The 17,759-nt window shown below is 37.8% G+C and overlaps 1 protein-coding gene across 1 annotated transcript in view; it reads right to left on the bottom strand.

Moving 5' to 3' along the window:
* OSBPL10 (oxysterol binding protein like 10) overlaps positions 1–17,759 on the bottom strand; it is a 100,202-nt gene that overhangs the window by 17,953 nt on the left and 64,490 nt on the right. The window contains exon 7 of the mRNA XM_042816760.1: positions 2,119–2,265. Within this exon, the coding sequence (XP_042672694.1) occupies positions 2,119–2,265 (147 nt within the window). The remainder of the gene's footprint in view (positions 1–2,118; positions 2,266–17,759) is intronic.

Raw genomic sequence — 17,759 nt, 5'->3', positions numbered from 1 at the left:
TCTCTCAGCGGCTGCTGAAGTCCATTTAGCCACCACAGGGCTTTGTCTGTTCTAGGAAATCCCCATGCAGATTTGATTCTTCATTGTGGGGTTTTTATTTCACAGCAATGTTTTACCGTTTAATTCTTCATTAAAAGGCATGGCAACATGACACGTTTCAAAAGTGAAACACCTCTACGACGCTAAATGTGGCTATTATCACTGTAGGAGACTCGTGGCACTGCAGGCAAGGCCAGCATTAATGTAATGTTGTTTCCTCTGACGTGATGCAAGAAGATAATGATTATGCATCCAGAACCAAAAGTCAGCAAGGGCTCAGAAGAGCTGTTTGTTCATGTGCACCTCATCCTACAGTCCCTAGCTCATAAAAAAAAATATAAAGAAACAACCCTAGGGAAGACAGCAGAGGAAAATGCAAACATACAAAAATATCCTCTGATGTTAGCAACTACTGTGTCAGAAGCACTTCCAGCAGAAGCTGACTAGCACCAAGGCTATCTGAAATCTGACTTCCACAGGAATAATGAACAGTAAGCAGCACAGCCAACGAACTGAGCTTTACTGTAGCACGTCTGTGGCCCTGAGGGCCTCATGTCAGTTAGCAAAGTTAATAAAAAACAAGAAAAAAAAGCAGCCAGCTGTCCTGCATTTTTTTATTTTAATCCTTAAAATGGTCAGAAAAGTGATGTGCACATGTGGCACGTCTCATCAATACTCATCATATGTGTAGCCATGCATCACACACACACGAGAGAGATCTAACTGCCATATGCCTGTTCTTCTTTTCAGGTTGTAGGCATTATACACACATTCATGCACACAAACATTCTGCCATAGCACAGATCTGATGATACTCATTGCTACCCTCAAAAACCATGCTCCAAGAACGTTGCATAAGAAATAGGTTATCGTATTCATTTACCTACATACTTTTCATATATATCTCTACACTTCTCTTATTTATTGAAATTTATTCACATCAATGGTGCATCTGGGATTTTTGCCTCTGAAGACAAAAAGATGACACCAGGAATCAGAAAGAAAAGACTTATTCAGGTAAGACAGAATGTTATAATGAACACAAAACTAATAGATAAGGAATCTTAGTCTAGTTTTAACATCACAGATTCCAGCAGCCACAGCCAACCAAAACAGAAAAGAGGAAGGGCTATTAATGACTGAATGACAGAGAAACAAAATAAAAATGAACTGTACGTAACACCAGACATACTAAGAAGTGACAAGTATAAATTATGAACAAATTAAATGATGAAAATCTGTCCTCTTTAGAACAAAACATTAACTTCCCAGTAGTTATTCAATAGCTATACTTAGGAACAGATCATGGGATTGCTCAGTCTTAAAAATATAAGTCTTTATAAATAGTGTCAATTGTTTTAGAAGAAGCAGAGAAGACTACATTGAGAAAGTCTTAGTTTGTACAAAATAGTAAAAATAGATTTTGATTAATACATAAGATTAAAAGGAAAGCAGATGCAACTCTTCAAAATACACAAATGCCCGTGAAAATAATCTCCTGCACAGCTACTTCATAGCTACTTACGGGAAATCTCTCAGTAACCATAACTTCTCTGTTCACATCTGTATGGATAAGCTCATGACAATACTGGCTCCAAAGCCAGGAGGATGTACAGAATGTCAATCTGCTGAGCTGCTGAGCACAGACATGCATTATGATACACTGAAGACTGTCCTGTTTACCATTACTTTTTTCTTTTTTTAATTAATTGAAGCTGCCAAGTAATTAAAAGGGATTCAATCCACAAAGCAGTAACTCAAGCACAGATCTCCTTAAAACTGACACTATGGCTCCTCGCATGCTTGATGCACTCTGACTTAATATACATATGGGATATATACAGTTGCTTTGTAGGATTTGTAAAAAAATTAAGAAAAATTTCTTAAAAAAAAATTTCTAAATCCATTTTTTTCCCCCTAACAATGTCTTTCATGTGAAAACCTGCCTAGCAGACAATAGGAGCCCACAGCTGTCCAGAACCACCCTTTTATGAAGAGGTAAACATCTTTGTCTATTGGGTTAAGCACACACGCACACACACACAAAAACACATTAGGAAAAAGATACTGTGCCCATACCCTGGTAAGGTCCATGCCAAGTTTGAGTTGAGAGATGAGATGGAGAATTACACTACGTTGATCCTCCATGACTCCTAAATCTTCCTCTTCATTATCTTCTGTATCCGTCGCTTCATCTTCGACTAAGATCAACTCAGATGTTGACCGCTGAAATGAAAAGAAAAATCACCATCCAAAATGACAAAAATTATTTTCTCTACTACATACATTTAAAATGAAGTTGTTCCAAGGGAACAAAAGACAAGCTGTTGAAAAAGAAACATACGAATAAAAAGCCAGTGATGGGTTCACAGAGTATCTTGATCCTTTCATTTGAGCCCCAGTATTAAGCATCAGACGCTAATTTACACATTACATTCTTGTCTATATTGCAGTCAGATGTCAGGCAAAACAAAAAATAGAAAATCACAGCATGTTAAGTAACAGCATGTTAAGCTATTTAATAATCAGAAGTACACAAATGCAAATAAGCCTTCACAAGTTTGTTGCACATGTATCTTCAGCACATATTCATGTATCACCCAGATGTTGTAAGATCAGATTTAACATTTTCTTTTCCCCATTCTTTTACCCCAGTTCTAAAGTTAGATACCTAAGCAAGCCTCAAATAGAACATCAACCAGCACCCATTGGCCACTACAGTCCATACTACTAACTGAAGAAGATAAAGAAACTATATACATCTTAGGGAAAGAAAAAGAGAGAGAGAGAGAGAGATGACTGAAGGTAGGGCAATGCCATGAATCCTTGACATCTGCAACATTACGCTGCTTCCCAGTGTAACAGGGGCAATGCTGCCCATTTTGCAGACATGCCAGCTGAAGCTCAAAAGACATCAAGCCACCTCCCTTCAAAAGGAACTTGACAGCATATAGAGACCATGATTTGTGATACTATTTCCCTTGGGGTTTTACAATATATTAACGACACTAACTCAAACAGGTGCTAGTAGTTTTGTTCAATACACTTTGCAAGCCTTCCAAATTTTTATTTTCTTATTTTTTTTAAATGAAAGATGGGTTATGTAGTCTAAAAATTTACAGCCCAGAATTGCATTATTCCCCATGAAGCCCATGCTGCAAATGTGCCAACAGCACCCGCAGAAGTTAGCATTCCTTCATGCTCAGCAGCACATTCCCACAGAAACAGTGAGCTTGCTGCGTAGAAGGAGAACATTTTCAGCTCACTGAAAGTCTCTGCAAGTGAAAGTTTCATTAAAAAAGTTGATGCACAGAATTGGGTTTCAAAGGAAGTACTTCTGAATATCACGTTAGCGACCCCGCAGGTGAGCAGCTGGTGTCAGAAGGATGTTGCTTAAATTTAGTTGCTGCACCTTTTCAAATTTTAATTAAGCCCTTTCCACTTTCTTTTTCTTTTTAATTAAATACATGTTAGGTAACTAGTTGCAAAAGAATATGTATTTGGTGAGATCCAAGGACAATTAAAAGACACCCTGCAATTACTTTATTTAAGGCAGTAGAACACGTAGCTTACATAAAACAAGATCTGGTGAGCTGTAACCCCAACAGCTTAAAGCTTTTCAAAAGAACAAAACCACACTTTCCTCTTCCCACTCCCTCAGAAAATAAAAAGACAGAACAATAATCCCTTTCCTCCCAAAGCACACAGCAGCTGATGCCTTATTGACAAGTTCAATCAACATAAACCCGACAACCTCACACAAAACTATCAGTCAGGGGAGACATAAAACACGAAAGCCCGGCTCTGTTGTCGAGGCGACGTTTCATTTGGAGAGGCTGTGGAAAAAGCAGAACTTACAGCAGGCGTTTCCACAGGAGCTTTGCCTTTGATCCAGCTTGACCTCATTGAGAGCACTGAGCTACTGGGTAAGCACTGCTTCTTCGTTACTGCCATGAAACAAGCTCGCGGCAAACAAGCTCCAGCCGGAATTAATAGTGCTGGGGAAAAGCAAGGGAACCTCCCTCCTCACTCCCACCCCCTCTTCATTTTTTTTTTTTTTTTTTGGCTATCCAAAGAGTTGGAGTGTGTGTGCTGGACGTCAATCTGCTCCGTGTGTTGCGAGTCATGTGACACTGGGATCAGTGAGCTTATCTGCAAGCGGCTCCGTGGGGAAAACACTATTGCTGTTTCCCATAGGACATCCCACTGGGCTGCCCTCCAGGTTTGGGCTGGGGGGTGGATGAGGGAGGGAGAGAGAAAGCACTTGCAAGTAACAGCCAGCATCAGAAAATAAAAAAGCTACACATCAACCAGTTAAAAGAGGAATAACATATAATTTTCTTTTGCTCCTGAAGACTGCAGACTCAGCCAAGGACAGAAACATTTCTTCCTTGCCTGCTAAAACAGGTATTAAGTTTTCCATGCCTTTCAAAGTGATGCTAGCAAAATGCCACCTGCTTCCCATTGCTCCTGGACAAAATGAACACAGTGGGTGGGAGCAGCTCTAGAATCAACAGCAGTATTCAGGGAAATAGATTTTGCATTGTTTCAAATGAAAGACTTCCAGCTCCTCAGGGAGGATAATAAGTACAATGTAATACTGGGATCAAGCCTCTTTAATGACCATTCTGCAGTAAGGACTGCATTTTTCATTATCTGAACTATTTTAGTAGCACATGTAAGGACACTGAAAATCCTCTACTCCTTCTTCCACTACTAGAGTTTTCAGCTCAACAGTGATCTTCATGCATGTGGAATGACATCACTTCTCCATAACTTTCCTCACTTTCCAAGAAAATCAGAACACAAGTAGCAGTCTGCTCCTTATGTCATCAGACCTGAATAGTCATGCTCAGTAGCAATATCCTGTATGTATTTTCTTCTCTTCCCATTTGCTGTTCCACATAATTAATACTAGAAAACAGACTTCTCTTTTAAGAAATGCAAACTTTCTTAAAAACAAACCAATAAACAAAAAATCCACCATGAAAGTACAATACATTGAGTGTGCACAGACAGCCACAAAATGCAACACTATAAATGCCATAAAACGCAAAAGATAATTTATCTTCAAAATGGCATTAAAGTGCCACCAAGTTTTTATTTCTTCAAACAGAAAATAGTAAACAGTTTTGTATAAACCTATACGTAAGCATGCAGTAAAATCTAAGGGATTACACTGACCGATCATCCCTTAATGGCAGCTTTTCTGAATTATTAGACAGACACATAAATGACTTTTCCCCATTAAATATAATTGCATAGCTGAGCTAGGAAAGCAGTGATTTGCTTCATTCCTGAGTGGTTGGCGCACAGAATAAAACCTTTGGAGCTGTGCAACTCAGCCTGGGAACAAACAGCTGAGCAAGATGGATGCTGAACCTGAGAATCAGACAGAACCACTTACAAACAAACACCAAGAAGGCAATTCTATTTACCATCAGTGTATGTTTCCAGCACTATACATTTCCAACAATGATCTGAACCACCAAGATTTTTCAGAAAACACAATTTCTAGAAAACCCTTTGAAGCTTACTCCTTAGACTTTAAAAGCAGAAAACACATTACGGAAGAGATCTATTTTAAATAAGCTATTTCATTAGAACTGGAATTTAGGAAGGTCATCTCTTGGGATAAGAAACTCATGTTCAAGCCAAACATCTTGGGAAAGAAGAAAGAAATTGCTTCTGAAAGAAATATTGCAATTAAAAACATTCTTCTGGAAAAAAGACATTTCTACAAACTTGGGACAGAATCAAAGAATTAGAAATTACATTTCTGTCAAAGGGCAAAACTCCTGTTCTCCCAAAGACTACTCCACATATTCCAATTTTCAAACTGTAACTGTTTACTGGAAGTTAATTTCAGATAATTAGTTATGCTATAAGGTTCAGGGCTGAGTTTCCAACATACTCATAAGTCACACCATGTAACAGTATTGTCAAGCATGGCATAGATCTGATTTATTTGAAGGAATGGAGCGTAGAAAAAGGAATATACAGAACCACTGCACCAATTATCAGGTTAGAAAAGATCTCTCCAGATCATCTGGTCCAAACCCATCTGCTCAAACAGGGTTGACTAGAGCCAATTGCTCGTAACTGTGTCCTAATCAGATCTTAAGATCTCCAAGAAGTGAGACTCCACAATATCTCTGTGCTACTGTGTTTGACCATCCTTAACAGTGCTGTGCAGAGGAAAAGGAGCACTTCCCTCAATCTGCTGGCAGCACTCTTCCTAATGCAGCCCAGGAGGCTGTTTGCTGTTTCTGTCATAAGGGTACGTTGTTGGTGCATCAACAGCTGTCTACCAGGACTCCTGGGACTGATTTAGTGCAGGGGCTTATCTGCAGATAGCTCCAGATGCATTACTTTGCACCTCCCTGTGTTGAACATGAAGACATTTCTTGCTATGCTGCCTGTGACAGTCTGTTTCAACAGCAGCACAGCCCTCTAATTTATCAGCCAACCCCTTCCAGCTTTGTATCATCTCTAAGCTTGCTGAAGGTACACTCTGCCCTCATCGTCCAGGTCATTAATGAAGATGTGGGACAGCACTAGCCCCAACATTGACCCTTAGGTACATAGCTAGTGTACTAGTCTCCAACTGTACTTTGTGCCACTGACCACAATCCTCTAGGACAGGCCATTCAGTCACTTCTGATCCACTTCACTACTTAATCCATTACCCATCTGTCTATGAAGATGTTATGGAAGACAAGGTCAAAAACCTGAAACAAAACAACATACACTGCTTTCTCCATATGCACCAAGACAGTCACCTTGTAGAGGACTTTCATGCCAGTTAAGCAGGTAAGCTCATAAACATATACTGACTACTGGTCACCCTTCTGTCCTCTGTGTGTTTCAAAAAGGTTTCCAGGGTTAGATATTCAATAACCTTTCCAGGCACTGAGGCGAGGCTGATCAACCTGCAGTTCTCCAGATGTTCTTTCTTGCCCTATTCAAAGATACAAAGGGCATTTGCTTTCCTTCAGTTTTCATGAACCTCTTCCAATCACCATGACTTTTCAAAGATAACAGAGAGTGGCCATATAATTACAATGGCCAAGTACCTTCATGCTCAGAGACGTACCTTGTGGAGGCCCACAGACTTATGCACATCCAGTTTAAATGCTCCCTAATCTGGTCCTCTATGTGCAAAGGTATATCCTTCTTACTCAGCACCTTCTTGGAGGCCTGACAATCCTGAAGGTCAATTTTAGAGCAAAGAATGAGGCAAAAAAGGCATGGCATAACTCAGCCTTTCTTCCATCACAGCAATAAGTGCTCAAGCACAGTAATAAGCAGAGACCTACATATCCTGACATGCACACAGTGACAACTTGTACAGGACTCATAAGGCAATTCTGCATGTAACTGAACCAAAGAATTTTAAGAATTTTTATCAAGATATGGAAAAATTTTATGTAGTACAAGAAGACCTCTAGTCAGGTGCGACACGATGAATCTGGAAAGCTTAAAGCATTTGGACAAGAATTTCATAATATTCCAACTGAAGTAGGCATTAAATCTTTTTGTATTTAAAAAAAAATGGCAAATGATACTACAGAGTAACATAGTCTGACACACTATGCTATTAAGAGAAAGGTGGAGTAAATTAGTTGCAAGACTTGTTCAGAACCCACATTAAACAAAATTAGCATTCTCAGACTAGTCAAAGATTGACATGTTTTCCATAGAGTCATCTGGTTACAATTAGTCCTAGAACTGCACATAAAAGTCAAAGGCTTTATTTTAATTTTCAGATTCCCTCCATAATGATAGAGGCTTGCAAATATCATTTACATTTTTACTTGTGTAACTTGAGAGCTCGCAAACAGGTTTTCTGTGGGTGTAAGATTAAATATAACTCGTAACTCCATGTAAGGCCAGAGAGTTTTAGCATATTTACACTAACGTGACAAATTGACTCCATACAATTTTCATCACACTGAATTCCCAAATTAGAATTCTCTCTGTACAGTAGATACAGTAGATACAAAAGTGGGTGTTGTTGTATAATTAGGCACTGGCTTCTTTCAGGACTTGTCACTATATTAGAATTGATAAAACTGCACAAACCTGTAGTTGGGTCACTTGTCTTTTTCCAGCAGGTACTCTTTTGAAATATTTAATTACATTTACTATCAGTTGTGGCATGCACCTGCCAGGAAAACATGTGAGCTTACATCACCCCATACATTATTGGAAATGATCTGAATCTCAGATAAAGCTTTTACTGTATTTATTAAACTCTTTCATGTGCAGACTAATTCATTAGCATGCAATGAAAGGAATAATTCTCATACAAAATGTTGAAGTGAACAGAAATTAAATAAGATTTCAGTTCAGACATTAACCTGGATCTTGAAAGAAAACGCTCAGATGCAGTTGCTTTAAAACCCATGATAAAGACAGAAATCACCATCATCTATGCACTTCTCTAACTTACAACATGTTGCATTTACACATTAACACTTTTTAACCAGCATGTTTTTTCTTTTTTTTTTTTTGTTTTTGTTTTAATATATCCAGGAAGATTCTAATCTCTCTTAAAACAAGCTTTTCTCCTCCTCTAGAGCACTCCAAATAAAACAAAGGAGAAACTACTTTTCTCAGCACTTATCATCACACTATTAAACAATGTAAGCACACTGTGAAGGAAGAGAAATAAGACGTTGGAAAAGCAGTGCTAGGGTGAATTGAGTTTACTCACTGCTTGAGCCCTGGCCTCCTTCATCCTACTGAAGCCTTAAGTTTTGCTCCTGGTAATGCCTTGGACTTTGATTATTGCAAAGAGTAGATGAAGGATGCAACTTCAAATGCGCCAACACCTTATACTCTGATGGCAACTCTGGCACCTGGATACTGAAGTTCCAGTGACTTCCAAAGAGATTTAAGGGTCCCCATTTGTCAAGTGTTTTATTTATTTATTTACTTATTAAAAATATGGCTTAACAAGCCTACATACAAAGCAGAGCTTAAATGGGGAAGTTAGAAAGCAAAACTCATTATAGCCCACACACCTCAATTTTGCCCACAAAAAGGTCCCTTAAAAGCAATAAAAGTAGGTGGCTGAGCTGATTTTTTTCATTTATTCAGAATATTTCATAAAGCTGTTTCCTCTACTACCTTTGTTACCAGCTTTTGATTTAATTGCTAGGAAAAATTTTTCACGGTATTAATATACAAAATGTCTGCCACCTCAATGAGAGAATAAAACACACAGTTTTTTCTAGAATTCAACTGCAATAGCTTAGGGCTAATACTGAAAAAATATAACTTCTTAAATACAGATGTAAATACCAGAGAATACCAATCAAATGAGAAAGATTTTAAAACTAAAAAGTGTGCACACCGTAGCTTAGCAGTATAGCAAGCAAAAAAGTCCTTCTTTTTGCTTTGATAGTCATCTACATACAGATCCAATCAGCAAGACTGTTTCTCTTTCTTCCAAACCGCATGAAGGAAAAAGCAGAAAATAAGTTGGTTTTCTACTTACCTTTTATTATAGGTACCAAGATATTTTTCTATATCTAGATAGGTAAGTAATTGCTGCTGGGATACTGTGCTCATCACTGACAATTAAATAAAGAATATTTGGTAGGAAAAAGCATATATCAGGAAAGGAAGCCTACAATGTGCTTTGAAATTAATTTCTTAGCAAAGCTGTTATTTCAGATTGCTAATTCAGATCTCCAGAGGGAAAAAAAAATTATTCAAAGCTGAATTACCAATGATAAAACATCTAAATTTCTTGTATGGATAATTGATATGCATTTTGTGGGTTACTGTATTTTGCTTTGTCAGAATATACTACACACTTGGATATCCATAAAATTTATCCAGCAAGGGACAAGTGCAAGGATCAGAGATAGGTGAGGTGAACGACCTTTCCATTACACAAGATCTTAGATACAACATGTAATTGCAGTCATTTATGGAACAAAATAATACCTTGCTCATTTTATGAGATGCTTCACTATGAAGGAAGTATGTAAAGTCCATTTTGCAGAGATGATCTTCATCTTAACCACTTAGTAAATGCAGACAAGCTGACGTACAGATGGTGCAAGCAAAGAAAATAATTACAAAACTAGCTCCTGGAGTTACAAATAAATCTGCAGTCTTTCTTCCCAACAAAACCAATCTGACAAGCATCTTGGGGCAAGAACATTATCTGGATATTCACTATTTTGAGAGTTCCGCTAACGTGTTTTGCTTCCCACCCCCACCCCCAAGTATCTCCAGTGACAGAGGTCTTTTTACACATAAATAAGCTCAGAAAGCTTCCCTTTCCTACATGGCATAATTGTTTAAACTCAGCAAATATAACAACATAGTAGTGAAGAGGGCCAGAAAGCATAGAAAATTTAAGAACGGAAAGCTCTGATGTGTGGTAAGAACAAAATGAATGTAACATGAAACACGGGGCATCTTCGTAAGCTTTCAGATAAAAGTACTGGAAACAAACTATGGAAATAATCTTTTAAGATTAAAGTAGTAGTCAGTGAGCCAATACCCTTTTAAATGCAGAGATCCTTACTTGGATTACTCATAGCACTGTAACCCTGTCCAGCATCAAATCAGGTCTGACAACCCGACATGAACATATTTTCTTTGTAAGAAAATTCTTCTTTTATCTTAATTTTCATTAAACCCCAAGTACTCAGTACATAAAATCAGCTGAAAAGCAGCTCATTCCTAAACATAGACTTGAAAGAAAAAGATTAAGTATCAGCACCAGTCCACACATCTTGTGAATATCTATCATGAAGCGAGCGCAACTGAATTATGACACTGTTTAATGTGAATCCTAAAACACCAGAGGACTTGGCAATATTGCATAAATTCAGTATGAACAGGGAATAAATATTTTTCATCACTGTTATCAGAAAGGGTAAAAAGGAACAGCAACTAGAAGAACATACTAAAAAGAAAATGCTCAAAGAGAAAAGCCCTACAGACTTGTCCTAAATTGAGGCAAAAAAAAAAAAAAATCTTGAAGGCTACAATAAATAACAATAGTGAATTTTATACTAACCTAAAAATACATGAAAAACAATACAGTATCACATCATCTAATGCCATACAGACACTAGTGAAGAAAAACTTCTTGTAATCAGTTTTGTTTTGAGAATTAATTTTTTAGAACCAAGATGGCTTTAAATACAGCATCTGGCAACTCAAAATAAGTTCTTTATGATTTACAAGCTCGTAAATTCCAATGTTTGGAAGCCTATATAAAGACTCCCAGCAGCAGCCAGGCAAAACTTCAGAGACTGCGAAAGGTCTGAAAATCGTGTGCCTGTGACTCTTCCTGAGCTAAAGACAAAAAACTGCATGGAGCAGCAGGCTGGCAAGGGAAACAAACATGGATGAAAGCACAGCAGAAAGTTTTACCCTCTTGATTTCCTCCTGTATCCTCACTAGACTGAGATCCTTGCGTAGAACCTTGATGAACTTGGAGCAACTTGTCTCTTACACCCACAAAGTAGGGGAAGACTTTTTGGTAAGGGACTCAGCAGGCAATATTAGTCATCCACCATCCCATACAGCACACTGATAAGGAAAGCCATCACACTCAAATGAACTTGTGCTCATATTGATAGAATCCCAACTTCAGTGTTCTACTTTGACCAGAGAAATACTAAGGAAGAAATGTTACTCTATCGGTCTCCAGAGCAAGCAGTCACTAATGAAAAGAACATAGGTCTGATATTTGATAGTTGGAAATCACTCTCTTTACAGCTTAAGGGATTCATACAACATCTTTTAACAAACAAAAGACAAAGGAAGATTTATTTTTTTTTCTGGTATGCTTTCACAACTATAAACTTAACATTTACAATCATCTGGTCTGGCAAGATTACTCCATACATGTATCCATTTCTTGCTGTGCTACTACCTCTATGCAGAATAACGTGCCAGGATATTTATCAGAGGAAAGAAACAGAAAGGATGCTGACACAGGCAACTCTAACAATACTTCCAAGGCAGCAAACTCATTAAACTATTATGATTCCTCCTCTCTCCCTCAAATTCTTTGTCCCACCCACCACATACGTTCTCACTGCTGCCACACATAGGCACAAAAGAAGAGGGGAAAAAAAAGAAGGCAGGCTTGAGTCTTTCAAAACATCCTCATAAGAGAATGTCAATCCATATACGAAATAATCTGAGCCTAAAAAACTACCACCTTTTACATGGCTACGTTCTCGAGACCACTTGAAAAGCTTCAAAGATTTGTTCTCACTCTCATGAATCACTTGGTTCATTCTTGACCATAAAGAAATCTGGCCTCTGCCAGTTTGCACTGCAATAAGGTAAATAGTCCTGACTCCTTCACCTTCTCCTGCCAACTCCTCAGCTGAGGTAAAGTTTTAGTCTTAAGCACTTTTATCTCACCTGCTACCACAAGCAAAGCTTCTCAAATAAAGAACCACTAAAATTCATCACCACAGGTGGAAGACCCTCTTTCTAGCAAGACCAGATAGAACAGCTGAGGTCAGTTTGAATGACACTTTGCTTAAAAAGATGAAGCATAACCAACCGGAGACAAATATATACTGTGAAAAAGTTCAGTCCACCCCACTGAAGTCTAGGCAAGCTACTGATAGCCTTAAAGAGATGGGTACGCTTACTAATGGACAGTGTGGCCAAATCTGCACACTAGAAAAGCAAAAACGATAGCACAAAGCTACTCAGACAACAAATCAGTTAGTGCACAATCCTGAAATAAAATTGATACTGGCTTTGGAAACAGATTTACAAGGGGGCACAGGTTTTATAATTAATAGAATAAGCAATCTGTCTATTTTAACTTAGTTTTTAAGTCTTGCTGCAAGTGAATCTGATTTTATAATGATGAATTTGCATTGAAATTCACTGTTAATTATGAAATGCCAAATAATCAGAACCTCATGTTTATTCAAATTAAATATAAATTTTGTATTAAAGCCTCTCTTCTTGTTTTAGGCAGAATATACTCCCGAGTATATTTTACAGATATTAGATGGAATATACGCATTTGGGGCCTTCGGCTGACAAAACACCACGGCTTTGGCTGGAGATCAATTTGCATCTGTTATTTACATAAACAGATTTAGTAGATTCTTTGCTGACACAGTAATTACTTCTGAAGGTTATAAAAAAAGTAAACCCAACATCGGTTAGACTATCTTAGTCATTTTCTGTCAGGGCTGCTGTAGCAGGCCTATGTCACATAATTCTACTTTTAGTATAGTTGTATATTTAATCCCTTCCTCAGAAGTTTTCAATCGATTATCTCAAGAGTTCATTTTTCAGATGGCCTGATAGAGAATAGATTAACTGGTACCATTTTTGCCTAGAGGTTAAATTTATCTAAGTCATTACAGTTCATTTACTGTGCTCTTCAGCCCAAAAGCACTTAATCACACAGAAAGCAAAACGCAGGGCACATTTAGCAATTCGGTAACATCGATGCTAAACAGTGAAAAGGGACAGTGTAATACCATTAATATTACTTTCCCACACTGATCTGTTTCCTCTCCTTTACTGGACTTGCAGACAGCACTGCCTGTTCATTGCTAAGCTGACCTCCCAGCACTGATTACAAACACTTACGTCAAGTACAGAAAGGAAATAGGAAACACTGGGAAAAACTGATACCAGGAAATAATTCAGAGTCTTGGGCAAGACTGCCTCAAGACAGATGTACACAGAAAAGGTAATACCAAATTAGAAATTATTTCCCTTATCTAGTTTTGCTTCTAAAATGACAGAAACACTTAAAATTATTTCTTACCATCTCTAAATCATCCGTTAATGGCTCTAAAAGAGAAAGGACTCTAGAGAGGATGAAGCATTATCATATTAGGATCCATATTAAAGACAGAAAGCAACTTCAGCCTAAAAGACACAATCTCCTGAACAGATTGGACAAAAACATATCTTCAAGAACTAAGAAGAAAACAATTCTGCAGTTCCCTCTTGCATTTGAAAACATCAAAGTTCAAATCACCCAGGGGACAGAAATATCCTTAATGATCAGGACTAGACTACACTTGCTATCACTATCATAGTGAAAACCTGGTTTAACAGCTAGATAATCAGAGCTAAGCCTCAATCCTATAGTGCTGAAACTTCAATCCTATTAAAAACATACTTTGGTATGGAACACGTGTACAGTTTCTCATGCACATAAGCAAGGGAAAGTTAGAGACAGGAAGGCAGAGAGACTGCACAGATGCCAAATCCTCAGGACAGCAAGAATCAGCTGGCATGGCAAGTTAAGGAATTAAAAAAAAATAAAAATCACAAGAATGGACATAAATTGCAGAGATAGATACAGCATATTACAACATAATAGTTCTTAATCAAACTATGAGATGTGAAGAAAATTAGCATTCCCCTCTCGGGTCTCCCCTAAGAACCACCATTTGTATTTGGCTACCAGGGGAAACGTTTGGCCTGCAGTCCCATTCTCATTGCTCAAAGGGGGACTTTGACACCCAAAATTACAATTAGTTGAACTGGAAGAGCAGCACACAGATGGAAGTGATTCACAGCTTTATTCTACTTAGACACAAACTTTATTACAAAACTTAATATTTTGAAATTAATCAATTTCAGAACGTCAAGAAAGGAATTTCCAAGTTGTAAACAATTATGAGCAGGTCACTGTTTGTTGCAGACTTTACAGAGATCAAGTTCACATCACAGCTCTGAAAGGTGTACAAAGGTGTACAAAGGCATACTTGTCCAGTTCTGCTTTAAGGGGAAAACTCTGTAAAATACCTTATAACTTATACCAAAAACTCCAGGTAGGTTCATTAGGGGTTGCACAAATGTATTTTAAGTCATCTCACAGCAGATGTAGAATAGCTCTGTTCAGATCAGCCCTTTGCCCTGATGAAAATAATACGAAAAAGCTATCTGGCATTTCACTATTAGTGGTAACCTCTTCCAGTTGATATGACAGGCTTTAACCTAATGCTGTTTTATAACACAAACTTGAAAGGAAATTCTGATCTAGGAAGAAAAAGCAGTAATAACAATAGTAACAGCAAAGGAGATGACAAAATAAGCAAGTAAGTACACATGGAAATCAATTCTGCTACACGATCTTTTGCTTTCTGAGCTACTTTAAGAAGTATCTCAAATGACATCCCTCTGCACTTGGAAACAAGAAACATTTTAAATAACAAAAGCAAGTAAACAGCAACAGATTGTTTAAAAATAAGACTCTCTAGCTGCTACATTGTTTCACCAGGAGAGAAATTGCAACCTGAAACCTTAACTGGGCAGCAAAGTAAAAACGCTTTTTTTTCCCCTTTAGTTATCAGTGCCATCAAAACCCAGCTCCACAACTTACTATACTCCTCAAGGTATTCGGTATTAAGATTGCATCAGATAAATCTTGTCCGTGCTTTCTTTGTAAACATTAAAAAAGAGAAATTGTCTTCTATGTGTTAATGACATTTCTTAACGCACAGCTACAAAGAGCCTACCCAACATGCTGAGAATTAACTATCACTAAACACATTTAGTAACTCGGCCTTGTGGCCAGGGAACTGCTGCCAGTTTGTAGCCTTCTGTACTGGGGACAATTCCTTACAATCTCTTTCCAACAAAACAAACGTCTCTATTCTCTTCTTAAAAAGCACCGTTGATTCACATACCTAAAATGATCTTTTCCTTATAAATAGCATCCTCTAACATAAGCAGCTAAGTCAGTTGTTCCTCAAGGGCAGCAATTTAATGGCATTTTCTATTTCAGACCACAGGTCAATTCACAATTTGCTTAGTTGGTACATCTAATACATTATGCTGAATGTCGGCCAAAAAGCTCTCTCCCATTCCTTTGGGGCATAGCTTCTGACTAAGAGACAGAGGAGATACTATCAAAAAAATAAAGAATTCTTTCATAAAAATCCAGGCATGGCCAAAGAAGAAATCAGAATTAACTTGGTAGCACTGAAAGAAGAAACAGCACTCTCTTCTCAGAACTTCTTTAAAATTAAGGCACTTTTGAAAACTAGCCCAGCTTACACACTACCAACTTGTTCAGAGATGAGGATCAGCCAGCACTCAATTTGTTGCTTTTCTTTCTTGGTGTGAGGGTTTGGGTTTTTTGTTTAATTTTTCAAGAAAGCCATTGAGATACATGAACATCATTTGAATGACGCTTTGTGGATTCCTCTTCTTTTTTTCCTCCCACACCTAAGAGCAACTGCCAGGTAGACAACAAGAAGTCATGGTGTTCCACATCACAAGTTTCTTCAACAGTGACATCTAGATGGATTATCTCATTCTCTACTGATGCCACCACAGTTACTAACAATATAGGAATTAACATCTGCACTAGGAAATAAGTGGAGTGTGATGACTTGCAGTTGTTTGTATATATAATCTCACATACTAAGTAACTACGTGAACTGGCTACTCGGTGTCACTCACTCTTGCCTCAGACACACAACATGTCTGAGTACATCTGAAAGCGAGCACTAAGCAGAACACCTCTGATAGCCTGGGTGAAAAAACAGACAAACTTTTTAAAAGTCAGATATCATCTATTGGGTAACTGCTGGATAGCATCCTTTGTGGGCTAACAGTTATGCTACTCAAACTATTTTTCTTTTCCTCCTTTCTATAGTCACAGCAACAGAAAGCTTTGCCTTCTACCTGACACTCTGCTCAGCTTACACAATTGGGCAGAAATCTTGCAGCTCTCTATGAGAGCATTTGTTCCAGTAAAGAATCTGACCACAGCAATCAAGAGATGTGTAACCTTTGTAATAGGCCATGACAGCATGCCAGATCTGAAGTTGAACACGAAAACAACAAAAAAAAAATCCAACCTCAATGGGCTTCAACCTTCCAAGAACACACTGTTAGCTTGATCGAAACTGAAAATCTATCAGCCACTTTTGGAAGACAATTTCTATCTGTGAGCCAACAGTATCAATCTTGGACAACTTGAACCATAAAGACTCTGTGGAAGGAATACAGCTTTGAAAAGAGCTTCCAGGAATGAGTCCTGATTTACGTCCTTTTTTGGGGCAAAACAGAATTTCTGCTTGAGAAATTGTACTACCCTAACAAAAATTACATGCACAAGATGCTTATTGTTGCTTCAATCTACTAACTTCCAACTACTGCTTGTGCCAAAGCCAACATCCTGAGCTTTCTGTAACCTGTTCCACTTCTTTTTTTTGTTTGTTTTCTTCCCTTTTTTAAGTGCTAGTGCCCCCAAGGGATGCAAATGCAGGCTGCTGATTTCAGAAAGATGGCCCACAAAGCACTAAGTATTCTGTATTGAAACTAGTATTATGTTCCCTTGCTAATATCCATTTCCGGAAGGATATTCCCTCCTCCACAAATTATGAGCTCCCATACCTCAAGCCATATGCAAAACTCAGCATATCACATTAGCAAGAGAAAGAGAAGAGCTGAGTCTTTGAAAAAAATAGTTGTAATTCAAAACAAATCATAAATGGCTTGATTCAACTGGAAAAGTGATGCTCTCTAAAAATAAAAATTTATTTATTATGTATTTATAATGAGTACAGAAAGCTCTCAAAAGAATATTCTTAAGAAAATGCTGTAAGAATTGTGGTTGGTTCATCTAAAAAAGGAATTATACAACCACCTAGTAAAAAGCAAATATAAATCATTTAAACACTGAGATTATTGGACATTGTTAAATAGCAGAACTTGAAGCTGCTTTTTAA

Source organism: Centrocercus urophasianus, unplaced genomic scaffold (genome assembly GCF_019232065.1).
Source record: "Centrocercus urophasianus isolate 14NV4802_14NV808 unplaced genomic scaffold, USGS_Curo_1.0 seq_16, whole genome shotgun sequence".
Classification (NCBI taxonomy): Eukaryota; Metazoa; Chordata; class Aves; order Galliformes; family Phasianidae; genus Centrocercus; species Centrocercus urophasianus.
Note: the sequence above shows the minus strand (reverse complement) of the source record. Positions and strands in the feature narration are given on the sequence as shown.